The sequence below is a fragment of the Camelus ferus genome, chromosome 36 (assembly GCF_009834535.1).
Source record: "Camelus ferus isolate YT-003-E chromosome 36, BCGSAC_Cfer_1.0, whole genome shotgun sequence".
Taxonomy (NCBI): domain Eukaryota; kingdom Metazoa; phylum Chordata; class Mammalia; order Artiodactyla; family Camelidae; genus Camelus; species Camelus ferus.
The window spans coordinates 21,724,826-21,742,330 of NC_045731.1; the positions used below are offsets into that span (position 1 = coordinate 21,724,826).

General features: G+C 44.7%; 1 protein-coding gene and 1 long non-coding RNA gene across 6 annotated transcripts; both read right to left on the reverse strand.

Moving 5' to 3' along the window:
- Positions 1–881: 881 nt before the first annotated feature.
- LOC116661732 lies at positions 882–8,572 on the reverse strand. 2 transcript variants are annotated; one of them, XM_032474259.1, is made up of 3 exons: positions 7,705–8,572; positions 2,399–2,971; positions 882–1,013 (listed from the first exon to the last, which is right to left on the reverse strand). In XM_032474259.1, the coding sequence occupies exons 1-2, from the start codon at positions 8,082–8,084 to the stop codon at positions 2,605–2,607; spliced, it is 747 nt and encodes a 248-aa protein (XP_032330150.1). In that variant the 5' UTR covers positions 8,085–8,572; the 3' UTR covers positions 882–1,013; positions 2,399–2,604. The 2 variants fall into 2 exon arrangements, with proteins under 2 accessions (XP_032330150.1, XP_032330152.1); XM_032474261.1 differs by lacking the exon at positions 882–1,013 and adding an exon at positions 1,020–1,679.
- Positions 8,573–8,588: 16 nt separating this feature from the next.
- On the reverse strand, positions 8,589–15,548 carry LOC116661742. Of its 4 annotated transcripts, none has more exons than XR_004317657.1 (4): positions 15,081–15,544; positions 14,303–14,390; positions 11,761–13,093; positions 8,589–9,144 (listed from the first exon to the last, which is right to left on the reverse strand). It is a non-coding gene; the product is annotated as an uncharacterized LOC116661742 (long non-coding RNA). The 4 variants fall into 4 exon arrangements; XR_004317659.1 differs by lacking the exon at positions 8,589–9,144 and adding an exon at positions 9,160–9,519; XR_004317658.1 differs by lacking the exon at positions 8,589–9,144 and adding an exon at positions 9,868–10,344.
- Between the last annotated feature and the right edge of the window lie 1,957 nt (positions 15,549–17,505).

The window sequence follows — 17,505 nt, forward strand, 5'->3', positions numbered from 1 at the left end:
AGAAAAAGGAAAAGAGGAACAAGAGAAAATTAGAAACACACAAGAACAAAAATGACTTTGACAGCACGTACAAGAATTTACGTGAGTGTGTGAGGCCAGGGACGCAGGGACAGTGAGACCCATCCTCACCTCCTGCTCCAGGGAAGGCAGGGGCCTGTGTGGAGCAGAGCTGCCGGGGGACACCAACGTGGTCAGAGCCCCAAACCAAAACTCCACCTACATGCGTCTAGACAGCTTTTGAGCTACAAATTGTGGTCACATTTCAGGCTGCTTTACTCACTCCCACCAAGAGTAGCAGGAGAGGATTAGGCTCTGCTCCTGCACCAAAGCATTGTTTTATAAATTAATGACTGTAGAATAGTAAAAGGAACAATGGAGTAAAAGTGACTGGAGAAGAACTTGCTTGACCCGAGCTCACTGGCCGCGTTATCTCACTGACGTTAAGATGCTGGCTGGGTGCTTTTTGTACCAAAACAGACAGACCCACCAGGAGGGAGGTTTAATGCGCTGCTGTATTTTGATGCCGAGAACCATGCCTGGTACACGAGGTTCTGGGTAAACAATGGTGACAGTGTCAAACACTATGGGCTAAGCACACATCCAACTACTCTGCCAAATCCCAAGGACAGACTTGAAAATGCAAAAACAAGCTGGCATTCTCTGGTGGGTCTACAGACTCAGAGCCAAGCAGTTGCTGAGCAAAGATGTCACCAGTGCCTCCTATGACAATAGAGGAGGCACTGGCCACGGGGCTGGGGCAGGGCTCCAGGCTTCCACTGCTCACGCAGCAGTCTGTCCAGGGGGAGAAGTTGGTCCCTGCTTACGTTGCACCGATGCATCTACCTGGACTAACGCCTGGGGGCTCAGCAGGAGGTGACAGGTGAGGTGAATGGAGCCAGTCTGGGAGAAGCCCTGTGCTGGCAGCTGTGCCTTCAGCAGTGCCCAGTCTCCTAAACCTGCCACCTCATCTCCAAGGAGCAGATGGGGAGCGCGGGCATGTAGATCACAGGGCCCTGTGAGGACAAGAACAGATCATGGCCACGACATGCCTTGCCCCTTCCTTAAGCATGTCCGGAGGAACAGAAAATTCATCCAGAGCCCGCTAGGCACCTCACGCAGGTGGGACTCGGGTCCTCTTGCCTATCACTCACAGGGCTGTTCTGGATATTCTTTTTATCAATTCTCTGGCATCTTCTCCTCCAACTTACCAACAACCAGAAAGTAGAATCTGATCTTAGTTAAGTTCAAGAATCACAGAGCACCGCCTCCACAGCGGGCCCGGCAGCACGTGCCAGGTCGTCCGACCATCACCTGTGGGACCGCCATGAGCCCTCTCCAGACTCAAGGACCGAGGCCGTAGGCCGGGGGTACACAGATTCCCTCACTCTCCCCAGCAAAGGGGGACCACCTCCTCGGCAAAGGCATCTCACCCTCTTCTGCCCGAGGGACAGCACAATAGATACACGGGGAAACAGAGCAGAAGTTGGGGGGTTAGGCAGCCCAGAAGAGCTCGTCTGTAATTCCGAGGCAAAGTGGGGCCGTTGACTTAATCACAGGGACAAAGTGAGGATGAACATTTCTCTGCTCTTTCCCATACTCCGTGATACGCCTTTCCCTGCATAAGGAGTTCATTCGGAGGTCCCTGGCGGTGTTTCTGATGTCCTAACATGGCATGCTGCCTGTCGGGCAGGAAGAGAGGGCCTGAGCCGAACAGGTGCTGAGCCTGGGAGGCAGGAGACACTGGCTCCAAGCCAGCTCAACCAGCGCCTCGTTCTGCCTCTCGGGATTCAGCATCTCATCTATAAGCAAAGGGATGAGACTGTCCCAGGAAACGGCTGCCCAACAGAAATGAAATGAGAGCCATGTAAAGAAAGTTTCCCAGTTGCCACATTTAAAACGGTAAACAAAGAAACAAACCAACAAACAAAAAACAAGTACTAGAAACTGATTTTAAGAACATATCTTACATAATCTACTGTATGTAAAATACTATCATTTTGACATGTAATCAATAGAGGAAGTAACAAGATAGTTTATATGCTTTTAGTAGACAAGCCTCAGCGTCTCATGTGCATTTGAACTACAGCACATCTCAGCTCAGACCAGCCTCCTCCCCAGTGCTCCTAGCATCAGTGGCTGTGGCTACTCTATTGAACAGCAACTCCAGGGGTCCCACCAGGGTCCTGGCTGAAAAGCAGGAGTAAGTGCTCTAACACTATCACTAAAAGGATCTCTCTGAAACAAAGGCGGATTCACTTTTAAATGTCTGTAAACCGGCGGGCTGCACCTCCCTCCCCCCTTGGATACAAGACAGTCCTATTCCGTGCTGATCCCTTTCTGGATGGAGAGAAGAAACCCGGCACACAGCCAGGGTGGACTGGCCTCCAGGTAAACTTACCTGCTGTCTGTGTCCAGTCCCATGAAGTCCTCCTTCTCAAACGGCATGCAGAGGAGTGGGATCTTGTCCCCAGACTTGTCAGGGGCCCCATCCAGCCACTTGGACTTGAGCAAGATGAAGAGTGACTCAGTGAAGTCCTCGATCCTCTTCTCCACCACCCTGCAGTCCTCGTAGATTGAAGGCCACGTCGGTGCGCGGCTGCTTGGCTACCTCCCCATGCAGCACAAAGACAAAGAGCTGAGAGTCATTAAGCGTGGTGCCATACAGCTCCTCTGCACGTGGAGCTTCTCGAAGGCCTTGGCCGAGAGGCAGTCGGTAATGGTGACAAGGCCCACAACCATGCGGTGGGTCTGGAAGACGCTCCATCCATTCTTGGGCGCATAGTGGTGCCTGTAGTGCATACAGAGTGCGCCCTGGGAGCTGCACGGGCTGATCTGGCTCACCAAGGAGATTCGCTTATAGATGCAAAAGAAATTCTCCTCTGAGATGATCCCCACTGGTTTGACCACCACGGGAAGAGTCTCATAGTCCTCAGCACACTGCACGTAGTCAGGGATGCTCATGTTGCAGGCCCTGCCGAGAGGGGAGAGGAGATCGAGGTAAATATTGTGCTGTGGGCTGCGGGCGCCTCTGGGTTGCGGTGACCTGGTGTGTACCAGCCAGAAGGCAGGGGAAGCCCAAGCAAATCCAGGGGTACAGTTTGTCCTTCAGAGCCTGCACATGGCTACCGTAGCTCGGATCACTTTACCCAGCTTTTGGTCTAGGCTTCCTGCCCCTGCAGAGAAGGGTCATTTCTTGTTTTCTGTTTCAAAGCACCTAGCAAGGCCCTGATGCAAAGTCACTGCTCAAAAATGCGGAATAAAGAAATGAAAAAAGGAACTGCTTTCCGCAACCCCCTTCAGCAGAATATAAAGAAAAGGACAACAGTAGGAGCAAAAGATCTGGATTTCAATTCCAATTTATTGAACCCCTAAGCTGCAGAATAATGGATAAGAAAACTTGCCTTGGGGAGGAGGGTACAGTTCAGTGGTAGAGCACATGCTTATCATGTACGAGGTCCCAGTACCTCATTTTAATAAATGAAACAAATAAATAAACCTAATTACCCTCCTCAAAAAATACTTTTTAATTCAAAATTCAAAAAACACCTTGCAATTGACACAACATTGTAAACTTGACTATACTTCAATTAAAAAAAATCCTTGCCTTACAAGAATATATCTGGATTACGGAAGTTTGCAAATGTAAAATGCCTAGGGTACCACCTGCATAAAAAGGGGTGACTACAAATTTACTATCCCTCCTTTATGAGCTATATTTCCTTCGGGGGGGTTATAACCTCTCAGAGCTAATTTTCTCAGATTTAAAAAAAGTAAATATTACCTGATTCTCAGTACTGCTGAAGAATCAGATAACCCTATGAAAGCATCTGACCCACAGAGGTTACTCAATAAATGTTTGTTGAATGAATGAATAAACAAGCAAAATGAATGCTGCTCCCTGCCACAGACCATCATAATGGTACTGCTTGGAAATCCCAAGCCCACGTTCCACCCGTCTCTACACTAACCATGTGGGTGACCTGGGCAGGCGTGTGTGCTTCTCTAAGCCCCAGTTTAATCGTGAATAGAAATGATGGCAATAACACAAACCTCAAATTGTTAGTGAGTCAGTAATGAATCGTACCCCAACTTTGCAAGATGGAACCATTAAGGAAAACTGGGAAAAGGGTCCATAGGCCCTCTCCATATTATCTCTTACAACTACATGGGAATCTACATTATATCTCAAAATAAAATTTCTACTTTTTTAAAGAAGCTATTGAGGTTAAATGTGCTCACTGTCTCAAAAAAGGAACACACAGAAAAAATAGGACAATGCCCAGCACATGAGATACACTCAGTTAACATTCCCACTGAACCCACTGGTCCCTCCAACTTCAGAGCAAGAGGATGGGTCCTCGTGGCAAGAGGCCACTGCACCTGAAGCTAACAAAGCTAATGGTGCTCACTTCCAAGAGCCCCTGTCACCACCCTTGTTCTAATTTTCTATTTGTAATTTTTTTCTTTTTATTAAATAGAAACTCCCAATTGCATAGCCTTCACCTGACTAGACATCATGATGGCAGCCCTTCAAAACCTGACCACAGAGATCATGATGGCAGCCCTTCTTGGTGAAACAATAAAATGAAAAGCCATTTCCACAAGACCTCTGTGTAAATCTACTAGGGAACTTCATCCTGGACTGAGGAAGAGGACTGGGGAGGAGGGGGCAATCTGGGGCATAGAGAACTATGGGCCACCTGTCCCACGATGGACTTTAGACTCAACCATCACCCTCCAGGAAATTTAAAATACACAGCGACATAGTGCTATGGGCAAGATTTTTTTTTTTTTAAATCCCTGAATCCCTTGCAGGTCTTGTTTCTACTGAGACACAAATAGATTATGTGTATAATGTTTCACAAAAGCCTTAAAATATTATCACCCCAACTTGACACATCAAGAAACTGAGGTAGAGAGGTTTGTCACATTGTGCAAGATTAAAGAGAGGCCACGACAGACACCATATTTAAATCCAAGCCCCTGCTCCAGTGCTCACACTAGAAAGTGTGACATACTGCCCCTTTTCTGCCCTCTCCCTGCAATAAATCTCTGAAGAGTATTTTCTGTGCCACCTGGAATCACAATCACATCAATTTTCCACAAAGAGCTATGTCACTCCTTGCAGGAAGTAACAAAATCTAAAGTGTTGGGATGGGAGGAGAGATTTGCATTTTCTGTTTCTCAAAGGAAACATGGCTTTAAAAGAAACTGAAAAGCACTTATCTAGTCTAAGCCCTCATTGTGCAGAGAAAGAAACGGAGGGTCAGAAGAGATGAGGAAAGGGCCTTATTAACAAATATTGCCTCAGCACAGCACCAAGCCAGCCCTGGGCACTACTGGGGGAGGATCTGGGAGGCCCAGGAGAATGAGTGTTAGAAAACGGAAAGAGAAGAAGCATACAAGGCCCTGTCTCTACACCACCATACCATGAAATTCCACCAAATTACCCAGTATGGGGGCAGCCAATAATAAGGTGGGGTAAACAGGTTACAGAAACCTGGAAGTCTCAACCATAGTGGAAATTCCAACATTTACTATGTTTTTTTTCCCAGTTCAAGCATCAACTCAGTGGGCACTCTGTACCAGGGACTACACGAGGCCTGGAGTTCTCCCAAATACAGATCTCTATTACCACGTGTGCAAACCACATAAAGGCCACCAGAAGAAAAGCGCTCACAGATAACATGGAATTACTGAAACTGAAAGCAGCCAAAGAGCATATATTACTAGGAAAAATGGTGCTGCTAGAAATGGACTCATGGACATAGAAAGCAAACTGTGCTTAGCAGGCAGGAAAGGGGAGATTAACAGATACACGTTAATAAATATAAAATAAATGACAAGGACCTACTATATAGCACAGGGAACTATATTCAATTTCTTGTAATGAGTTCTACTAAAAACAATCTAAAACATATGTATATACATATGCATATGTTTATAACTGAATCTCTGCTGTACACCTGAAACTAACATTGTAAATTGACTACACTTCAATAAAAAATAAATTAAAAAAATAAGTAAAAATAAAAGCAACGCCATTAAGAAAAAAAAAGAATACTGTAATCCCCTTAGCTGTAGGTGCTGGAGAATCCTGGTTGCAAGCACCAAGTCCACTGGATCACTCCAGCACTGGCTGTCACTCTTTCTGACCATCAGAGAGTCACTTGGCTTCACTGAGGTTACTTTTCTCTTCTGTGAAAGGCTACAGTAGCAACTAACGATGTATAGAATCTCATCATTCACAAGCCCAACAATTAGTGAGGACTTCCCATGGGCCAGGCTCTGGAGAGATGAAAAGATACGGTCCCAGATATATTCATGGGTAGAAGAAATTTATGCCATAAAGACATTAATTCTTCCTGTTTTGATACACAGATTCATTGCAATTCTGATTAGAATTCCTACCAGATATTTCATGGAATGTAACAAGTTAATTTATGGTCAGGAATAGGCATGAAACTTCTTTAGAAACACCACTGGGGAGGGGTGGGTATGTCACTCATTTCCACTGGTCTTTCTGATGTGATGAAAACGTTCTGGAATAATAATTGTTGCACAACTGTGAATATGCTAAAAGTTGCTGAATTGTACCATTTAAATGGATGGACTTCATGGTGTGTGAACAATATCACAATAAAGCTGTTATATGAAAAAATATTTCTTGACAATTATTTTTCCCTCTATACTACTAGTCTGCCCCACGATTTAAGAAAAACAAAAAACCAAAACAAACCAAACTGTGCCAGGAGCTCTTTAGGACTGCAATGTCCCTGGGTCTCCAACGCCTCTGGTGGTGCTGTTCCTGTTAACGCACCCTAGCTGGGCTGGGCTAGTTAGGGACTGTAACTATCTTTTTAAAATCGACGGTTACACGTTTCACCCTGGGAGTGGGAAGGAAGGAGCATGTCACAGCCTCATGCCTTCAGCTCATTTTTAACTGAACCAAGCCCTGCTTTCAACACTGTAATCCCTGGCACTATAAAAACACGTGACATCAACAAGCACCGCCATCATAACACCTGAAAGTGTTCAAGGTACTTACCTGGGGCAGAAACACTGAGGGAGGAGACAGAAGCTCGCTCAGCACTGAGGATCCACTTTCCCGACTCCACCAGAAGCTGGGCTTTACAGCCGGAGGCTCTCAGCCCAGGGAGCAGCGCCCACGCCGCTGAGCTTGTCCTCAGGGAGCAGGAAAGGAAGAGCAGGGCAGCCCCGGGGTCGCGGGGCAGGGAAAGCGGGGGGGGGTTGGTGGAAACGCGGGCTGCAGCCCCGCTCGGAGGCCAGCCCCAGCCCCAGCCGCCTGCCCCCGTTCGGGTCCGCAGACCCCGCCCGCCCGGGACACAGCCCGCCCAGGGGCGGGGACGGGCCGGCGGCCGAGGAGAGGCAGCCCGGGAGGAGAGGACTCGCGGGCGGGAGAGGGGAAGGGGACGCCAGCCACGGACTGAGGGGAGCCCGGCTGGGTGAGAGGCTGCAGGTGCACACCTGGCCATGGACAGGTGTGGCCGGGGCGCCGGGGTAGGTGGCGCGGGCAGAGGGGTCTGGCCAGAGCAATTCAGCTGAACACAGGCTGACTGGCGCCCTGGGGGGCTGTGACATGCCGACCGCCCTCCCGCAGCCGCCTGACCCCTTTCCCGGGAGCCCCCACCTTGCACTTCCACAGCCAGAGGCCCCGGCCCCGGGCAGGAGCTAAAGGCCTACCGGTCGACAGAGCTGAGAAGCCTTTGGGGCCGATCCCCGGCTCGGAGCTGGAGCTTCCAACCCGCGGTCCAGCTGGCACCGACTGCCCATGCGCAGGAGGGCCAGCGATCCACTCTGGGTTCTGCGAGAGAAGGTGGGGCAGCGAGGGAGGGAGAAGATGGGAGGGGGAGGAGAGGAGGGGAAAAGTGGAGGGAGACAGATGGACAGGAAGAGCAGAGAAAAGGGATGGATCTGGAGAGGGGAGGGTCGTAGCGGAGATGGAGAGAAAAAGCTTTACCTCTGGGGGCACCCCGAAGGAGGCGGCAGTCCTGCCTCTGTACCATTCTGTTACCCTTCAAGGCCCGCAGCTCATGTTTTACCTCTCTGATCCAGCCCTCCATCCGATGCTTCTGCAGAACCCCTATGGGTATCACACCCGTTGCCCCCACGCGGAGCTGGGTTTTCTGTTGCTCTGGGAACCAAGCACCCGCAGGTGTTGTCGCTCAGAACTACCTTGGGAAGAGTACCTATTCCCCTTTTACACGCTGGGAAACAGGCAGGCATGATCTCTGCCTTAGTTCCACTCTCCCAGGTGTTGGGCTGGCGGGGAGCGGGGTGGTACAAGATCAGAGCCCCAGACAGAGCAGACTGCCTGAGTGTTGGTGCACAGTCCCCATCCCTCCTGGGTAAACCACACCCCACCCTAGTGGAACCATCAAGGGCTCACAGTAGTTCCCTGGGTGTGGGAGAGCTATCCTCATGTAAAGGAAAAGCCCAGCTGGGCTAACAAGCTAAGTCACAAATCTAAGTGTGATAAGTGTCGGTTTACTGATCTAAATTCTGCTGGGCTAACTCGTAAATCTGAAGTTTAGTGTCAGTTTACTGGGCTAACAAGCTAACTCGTAAATCCAACCTCAACAGGTGTCAGTAACGTGATCTATTACAAGTTGATAAGCTCCAGTGTACTGATTCCTTGCTTTTTGTTGTTTGAGCCTTATTGGCTAATACCCCTTACTTGTAATTAACCCTTTAAAACCTCATGTGCATGTCTTGGGGTTGCTCAGAACTTCGGAGCAGAAGCCCCTCTGAGCCCGCCGGCATAATAAATCTGAGTACTCCAACCCTCCCAGTGGTGCTTGTTTCTTGGCTGGCCTGTTGTTTCCATAACACTCAGTTCCAGTGCCCAGCTTGCTAGGTAGATAGGAGTGTTACCGAGTCCAAATTCATTCTCCTCAGTGCAGGACAGGCCAATAAGTTGGGAGACCAGGTGTTGGGGCAAGGAATAGCAAGTCTCTGTAGACCTAGATGGCAAACTAATGTCCTGGAAAACCATCTCCCCAAGTCAGAATTCAGGCTCCTTTCCTACGTGCTTGGTTGTTGCAATCTTCCTGGTGTAGGAATTCCTTCTTGTTAGAATCCTTTGTTCTTGCAGCTATCTGCCTGGGTCAAATCTCTGTAAACCTCCAACAAAACAAACGTTATTTTCTATTCTGTAATTTGTTATCTTTTTATGAATGAAAAAGTGTTAAATATCCTTAAAGGTCAGAGCCTTCAGAATAGGCTCTCCTGTATATTTCAGGCTCTAAGCAACATTGTTTTACAAGCAAGATGAAGCCTAGGAGACAGAGCATAGGGTTAAAGTCAAATGAAAAGATCTAATATGCAGTCAGATTTGTTCTGTTCTATTACCCGGGCAGAAGCCACTTGAGGATTTAAATCCCTTTAAGTTAAAAATAACTAAAACTTTAAAGGAATTTACATACATAGTTGGGAATGTGCATACCATATCTGGAAAAGCATCCAAAGGATAGTAAACAGTGGCATCTCCAGGGAGGGCTGGAAGAACAGAGGATGAGGGTAAACTTCTTTCACTTGTGTATTTTTGTGCTCTGTTTGAATTTTTTTAACCATTTGCATGTATTTCTTTTTCAGTTAAAAAAATGTGTAATGGAGCAAAGGAGTAATTAGCTCAGCAAATACAGCAGCCATGGAATCACTGAGTCATCACTTTTGACTTAAGCCAGGAAGCATTTATTGACTCTCTCCAATGTGCCCAGTGCTGTTTTAAGACTTCTTTTATTATTATTATTTATTATTATTATTACTATTATTATTATTATTGTTATTTTATTTTATGAAATAATAACAAGGTATCCCCCACCCCTGCCCATGGCTGGTGGGAAAACCAACTGAGTTTTTATTGAGTTGTTTTCCAAGGAGTAGAGATGAGTTATAAACTGAACACATCTTCAGGGCAAAACAGGCGGAGTGGTTTTACAGCACTCCAGACAGCTATGAAGGGTTTTCAATAAAGGTGCCCAGAGGCTGAGAGAGAAAGCCTCCAGGGCCCTACAAAAAGCTGCCCAAACTGCCTTCTCCATGGCACTACTGAAGTAGGAAAGAACAAATCTGACTCCATATTTGATCTGTTCCTTTGACTTTAAGAAAACCACGTTAATACGCTCCGGTCTTTTCATGGGTTATGATGTCACAGAGGAGACGGACAGGTCAACAAGGGACCACTCTGCCGTGATCACTGAGCCGGGGAACGGGATGGGCGGCAAGATGTATGACGCAGCCATAGCAGTGCCCGTGCTTCTAGGCAGGTAACCAAAGTCGCCTCGACAAGGTGTCAAATACTTGTGCCCACGTCCTAATCACCTGACGTGTATTAAAGAGAAATGGAAACCTATAAAAGTCCAATACCCTTGGTGGGTACACCGTCCAAAGAGCAAAGTCACAGTTTGACAACTGGCCATCCCGGTTCCCTGGGATTCATTCTTGGAGAACCTTAGAAACCACTCCTCTGTCCTTAAGAAGTGCTGCATATTTGTCCTATCTTTGGCTCAGGGATGGAGCATGTTCAAGTGAACTTTAATGTCTGCACAGATTTGACTGTCTTTCTCCAGTTTCACGTGTCCATTCTAAAGAGGCCTGAGCTAAGTCCATCCTCCGTAAGATCTATTCCCTCCAGTGACAGCTCATTGAGCCTGCAATTAAAAGCCAACTGAACAAGACTGTCTGTCCTCAGCTAAAAAGTTCACCCACCCTTCACTGCTTTCTTAATCTCCTCTCCTGGCTAATTGCAACAGACTAACACCTCCCTCTACCAAGCTCCCCAACTATGTCAGTTTTTCTCCCCAAAGAGAAAGTAAGGTCCATAAATGAGGAGTCAACTCCATAGTCACCTCTGAATTCCTAGCATATAGTAATGTTAATAAATAGAACTATGATTATGGCTTCTTTCCTTTAAAACATTTCCGGTTATTTGAATGAGACCTTGGAAGAGAGGTGTTTGCCGTCCAGTATCTTGATCCACAAGACTCTGGAGGCCTTTTTCGGAATGGCTGCTCACTGATTCATTCAAACCACAGCTTCTCATTCCAGGAGTAGCTGTGCTTCTCTGCCAGGAGTTTGTGGTCACTCTCATGCCAGAAGAGCTTTAAACTATATCCTTACTTTGGATTTGTTATTTTTCCCCTCTTCCAACAAAATTGACTTTCCTTACTGTCTTGCCTTGAGGAATTTTTTTTCCTAGTTCACCCTTTAGTAAACCATGCTTCTCGGGATGGGCTTGGCCTTACATATGATCAGTCATCCAACTCCCAGTGTGAGAGGCTTCGGGCTCACCTCCTGCCCTACTGTCAAGGCAACTGAAACTCAGTACAGGAGCCAACAGGCACCCCAGGGCTTCTAAGGCTCATGTATCACCCAGAATCCCTGCTTTCTGGTTTGTCTTGGCTTCTGAGGATTTCCCCTCACTTTCTTGACAATTAGCTGTGCAGCTTGAAAGATGAGGAAGGAAGGTTTTATTTCTTAATCCGCATTTTAAGAAACTTGTGTAATGAAGGTTTTCACAAGTTTCTACAACCCTCCATTGCCGAGACAGAAAACACACTAGATATTTTCTATGTTTAGCTATCATGTGTATTTTTTCTTTTGTTTTCTTAACTGCAAACAGACATCTTTTAATTAAAAAAAATTAAGGCCCCAAATAGGATAGAGAAAGGGCATACAAAATTAAAGGGCAAAGACAGAAAAATGATAAGTACTCTACAAGGTTAATATAATACTTACTCTATGGATCAGATCAGCAATTCTCAGTAACAGCTAATTGAAATATGACCATGAGGTAAAAGGTCTCTCTTGTCAGGAGATGGCTAACAGAAAATAGAATTAAATCAACAAACTAAAATTCTAAGTCTGGCGAGGTACAGAAGGCTACCAGCAAAATGTGTCGTCTTCTGGAAAGGAGGGAGGCTCACCAGCTCTTTACTGTGGAGCCTGAGCCCAGGGGAGGTCGGTGAAGTGAGCTCTGTAAGTACCCAATTAGCAAAGTGGGTGATGAATAAAGAGACGTGAGCTTTGATGACAGAGATGATACTACTATTCACTTGTCCTGTAAAGTATGTCTTCACGTTCAGTGATCAATACCTCGGCGTCCTCAGGGATTAAGATTATAGGAAAATTCACAGCCTGGGCCCAGACCTCCTCTTTGAGCTCGTGACACTGCACTTAGATGTCTCAAGGGCAACTCCAACTCCACCTGCAAAGAGCTGACTTCACGGTGCTCCTCCCATAGCCGTCCTGCCCAGGGCCCCTGGTCGGGGGGCAAGGTCTCTCTGCCTCTCCCAGCTCAGGCCCATCACTCACAGATGTGACTGGACCCCTCCTTCAGGGCCCAGATTTCCTCAGTCACCGAGTCCCACCACCCACACCTGTCCTACCAGATACTCACTGGCACTCACTCAGCACTGACTCTGTGCTGGGTACCATGCTGCACACTGTGCACACGTTATCTCACTGGATCTCCACAGCAGTCCTGGGAGGTCGGTACATCACTGCATTTATTGATTAGATAAATTGTTTCTCTTCCTTGAGTGCATCATCCAAAGTGACACGGCTACTGAGCCACAAAACTGGGACTGAAAACCACTTGAAAATTCTACACTCCTACACCTGGCAGCCACCCTAATCTGACTCATCACATCACCTCCAGCTGAGCCTTCTAAATGTTTCTAAGCATTCTACAAGACAAAAGTGATCTACGAGAGCACCCCACTCCCCTACTTAAAATCTGTCAATGACTGTCCACTGCCCTTAGGAGAAAGCCCCACCGGGCCTGAGCACAGCCCAATGGCCCGGCATCTGCGTTCCCTGCGCGGCATCGCCGCCTCACCCACCACGCAGCTCTACACTGGCTGTGTCCAGGACAGGGATGCTGACTCCGTACAACCCGGGGCTCGTCTCAATCGAACAATGATCACCTTCTTCAGTGTCCACCTTCTTCACTGCTGACTCTCAGAAAAATGTTTTCTCAGGATGAATCAATATCTTTTTCCTTACAACTTCCCGTCATTGATAATGAGCTCCACCCAAAGAGAGAAGACTTAATTCTCAGTCTCCTTATCTGTAAAGTGAGAATAACAAGAAAATATGTGAGGTTTTAAGAGAAATAATATTCATGTGAGGCTGAGGGACAATTCCCAACATACAGTAAGTACTCAATATGTGCTTACTTATTATTAATAAGAATATAATGCATTCCAGCAACCTTAACTCAATGTTTTATGGCTATGTCCAACAGACTACAGACACACTGTTGGACGAACCGCTTTGAGCGGATCAGCACAAGCATACTGGGAAAGGTAAGCGCTGACTCCGGTTACAGCTGCAGCCACCCAGCACTACGGGGCGGGGGCAGTTTCTCAGACTATTACATGTTGCTTGAGCATTTAATTGTCACTAATGAATAAAGACAGGTGTTCTTTAGTCAAAGCTCCTGAAACATAAATCTTCAAAGATTGATGCAAATTAGATTTCAAGTACAACACTCTCTCTAGAAATTATTTGATAATAGTCTTAGCTCCTCTGCACATCAAAAGGGCATGTTCTTAATATATCTGACTACACCGAAAGTGTTGTTTAAAAGAAATTAAGATGAAGCCATCCTAAATAAGCTCTCAGTATCATCTTCACAAAGCCCCACCCAAGGGTCTCATTTCTCACTTCCACATAGGTGTTCAGGTAGCTTAACCTGGGTCTTGGTTTCTTATAACATGGGGGTGGGAAGAGTTGTGGATAGATTTATGTTGCAAATATAAACCTAGGGTAGTTGCTGCGTAGAAATCCTAGAAATAAACAAATTGATATATAGTCCTACCTCAAGAAGCTCAGACTTTCCATTTACAACAGCATTAAAAATTAAATGAGAGATACATTTAACAAAAATTTACAAGATTTGTACATTGAATATTTTGAAGTATCACCAAAACATTTTAAAAGATCTACATATATGGAAGACATCTCATGTTGATGGAATGGTAGACAATATTGTTAAAAATGTTAAGACTCCCCAAAGTGATTTACAAATTCAGTGGAATCCCTATCAAAATTCCAGCTGACTTCTTTGCAAAAATTGAAAAACTTATCCCAAAATTCATATGGAAGTGCAAGGGGCCCAGGACAGCCAAAGCAATCTTGAAGAAGCAGAGCAAAGTGGGATGACTCACTTTAAAGTGTACTAAAAAGCTATAGTACTAAGTCAGTATGGTACTGGCATAAGTTTGGATAAATAAATCTATGAGACACAATAAAATCCCAGGGGGAAAAAACTTACATTTACAGTCAGTTTTCCACAAGGGTGCCAACAACACTCCATGGAAAGAATAGTCTATTCAACAAATGGTGCAGGGAAAGCTGGGTATCTGCAGGCAAAAGAATGAATCTGGAATCTGGACCCCCATATTTTATATAACAAATAAAAATTAATTCAAAATGGATCAGAGACAGAAACGTAAAAACTAAACCTATAAACTTTCTAAAAGAAGACACAGTATAAATCTTTGAGGTCCTAGGATAGGCTTTGGTTTCCTAGATACAATACGAAGAGCACAAGTGATAGAAGAAAAAAGCAGATAAACTGGACTTCATCAAAATTAAAACCTTTTTGTTACAGAGGACATCATCAAGAAAGTGAAATGACAGGGGAAGGGGGTATCTCAACTGATAGAGGGCGTGCTTAGCAAGAAAAATAAAATAAATCAATACATCTAATTACCTCACCTGTAAAGAAATTGTTTTAATGTTTAAAAGAACTAAAGTGAAAGCACAATCTGCAGAATAGGAGAAAAATTTTACAAAGCATGTATCTAATAAGAGACTAGTATTCAGGATATATAACAAATGCTTACACCTGAACAATACAAAGAAAATCGACCCAATTTTTAAAATTTCCAAGGATTTAAAAAAATACACAAATGGCCAATAAGCATATGAAAAGAAGCTCAGCATCAGTAGCCAAATCAAAATGAAAATGAGATCTTATTTTACAACCACCAGGATGGTTATAATCAAAACATGCACAATAACAAGTGTTGTTCAGGAGGCAGAGATACCTCATATGCGGCCAGTGGAAAGGGACAATGGTGCAGCTTCTTTGGAGAAGTCTGTTGTTTCCTCAAAAGGTTAGAGTTATATGGCTCAGCAATTTCACTCCTACATGTAGAGTCATCCCTTAGTATCCTCGAGGGGTTGGTTTCAGGAACCCCCCATCCTGGATTCCATAATCCAAGGATGTTCGAGTCCCTTTACAATCAGCCATCTGGATCCATGAAGTGGAAACTACAGATATGGCGGGCCAACTGTACAGCCAACAGAATGAAAACATATTCTCACAAAAACTTGCACATCAATATTCATGGCAGTATCATTCAGAGTAGCCAAAGGTTACAAACAATATCCATCCATCAATGAACGGATAAACAAAATTACCAAGAATAGTCCCACAAACTTTTGGTCATTGAATCTTTGACAAAGGAGGTGAGAACATACAATGGAGTAAAGACAGCCTCTTCAGAAAATGGTGTAGGGAAAACTGGACAGCTGCATGTAAATCAATGAAGTTAGACTACTCCCTCACAGCATACACAAAAATAAATTCAAAATGGCTTAAAGACTTAAACATGTAGACAAGACACTATAAACCTCTTAGAAGAAAACATAGGGAAAACATCTGGCATACATCTCAGCAATGTTCTCCTAGAGCAGTCTACTCAAGCAATAGAAATACAAGCAAAAATATACAAGTGGGATGTAATTAAACTTACAAGCTTTTTCACAGCAAAGGAAACAGTAAGCAAAACAAAAAGACAACCTATGGAATGGGAGAAAATATTTGCAATAAATGAGACTGACAAGGGCTTAATTCCCAGAATATATAAACAGCTTTTACACTTCATAAGAAAGAAAAACAAACAACTCAATCCAAAAATGGGCAGAAGACCTAAAGAAGCTTTTCTCCAATGAAGACATACAAATGGCCGATAGGCACATGAAAAAATGCTCAATATCATTATCAGAGAAATGCAAATCAAAACTGCAATCAAATATCACATCTCGCCAGTCCGAATAGCCATCATTCAGAAGTTCACAAACAATAAATGCTGGAGAGGCTGTGGAGAATAGGGAACCCTCCTACACTGTGGTGGGAATGCAGTTTGGTGGAGCCATTGTGGAAAACAGTATAGAGGTTCCTCAAAAGACAAAAAATTGACCTCCCATATGACCCAGCAATCCCACTCCTAGGCACATATCCAGAAGGAACCCTAATTCAAAAAGACACCTACACCCCAATGTTCACAGCAGCACTATTTACAATAGCAAGACATGGAAACAACCTAAATGTCCACTGACAGATGACTGGATAAAGAGGTTGTAGTATATTTGTACAATAGACTACTATTCACCATAAAAAAATAATAAAATAATGCCATTTGTAGCAACATGAATGGACCTGGAGAATGTCATTCTAAGTGAAGTAACCCAGAAAGAGAGAGAAAAATACCATATGAGATCGCTCACATGTGGAATCTAAAAAAAAAAACAAAAAATGAAAAAACAACCAAACAAAAAGATAAACTTATCTACAGAACAGAAACAGACACAGAGACATCGAAACCAAACTATGGTTACCAGAGGGGAGAGGGTGTGGGAAGGAATAAATTGGGAGTTCAAGATTTGCAGATAGTATGTATAGAGTAAACAGCAAGTTTATACTGTATAGCACAGGAGAATATATTTAGTATCTTATAGTAACTTATGTTGAAAAAGAATATGAAAATGAATACAGGTATGTTCCTATATAAATGAAGTGTTGTGCTGTACACAAGAAACTGATGCAACATTATAAACTGACTAGAATTCAATGAAAATATTTTTAAATAGACAAAAACGAAAAAAAGAAAAAAGATATTATCAAATCAAAAGAATAAATTACTGATTGAGGCTACAACATGGATGGACCTTGAAAGTTTATACTAAAATAAGCCACACACAAAAGGGCAAATAGTGCCCTTTTAGGTGAACTGTCTCTAAGCGTTTATTGTACTATTCCAGTACATTTTCTGGAGGTTTGAAGTCTATCAAAATCAAAATAAAATGTATTATTCATTAAAAACATAAAATGATTCCTCACAGGAGGGCTTTAATTATTAAATGCAGAAATGCATGTAAAGATCCTGGAACAACAATTTGCATGTCCACAGAGAGTCACTGTTGTCACTGCCACTCAGAGGGTGGTGCCAGCGCTGATGAGGGCTGCCTCCACTCGCTCCCCTGCAGAGAGGAGTGAGGGCCTGGGCTCTGACAGGAAGGGTGACCATGAACATGGGTTAGACAGAGCCACTCCCCAGACTCTGCGTTACCCAGCTTTCTTATACAAACTGCTCCATCTAACATAAACACGCTACAGGGATGGATCTTACAACACAGGGAATATAGCCAATGTTTTACAATAACTATAAATGGAACATAAAAATAAAA

What these genes read in the sequence shown, in the direction of transcription:
- LOC116661732 (XM_032474259.1), bottom strand. Translation starts at nt 8,084, where the DNA reads ATGGAGGGCTGGATCAGAGAGGTAAAACATGAGCTGCGGGCCTTGAAG. An exon ending in CTTCTCAGCTCTGTCGACCG is followed by an intron (nt 2,972 to 7,704) that starts GTAGGCCTTTAG and finishes CCCTCTCGGCAG; the next exon opens with GGCCTGCAACATGAGCATCC.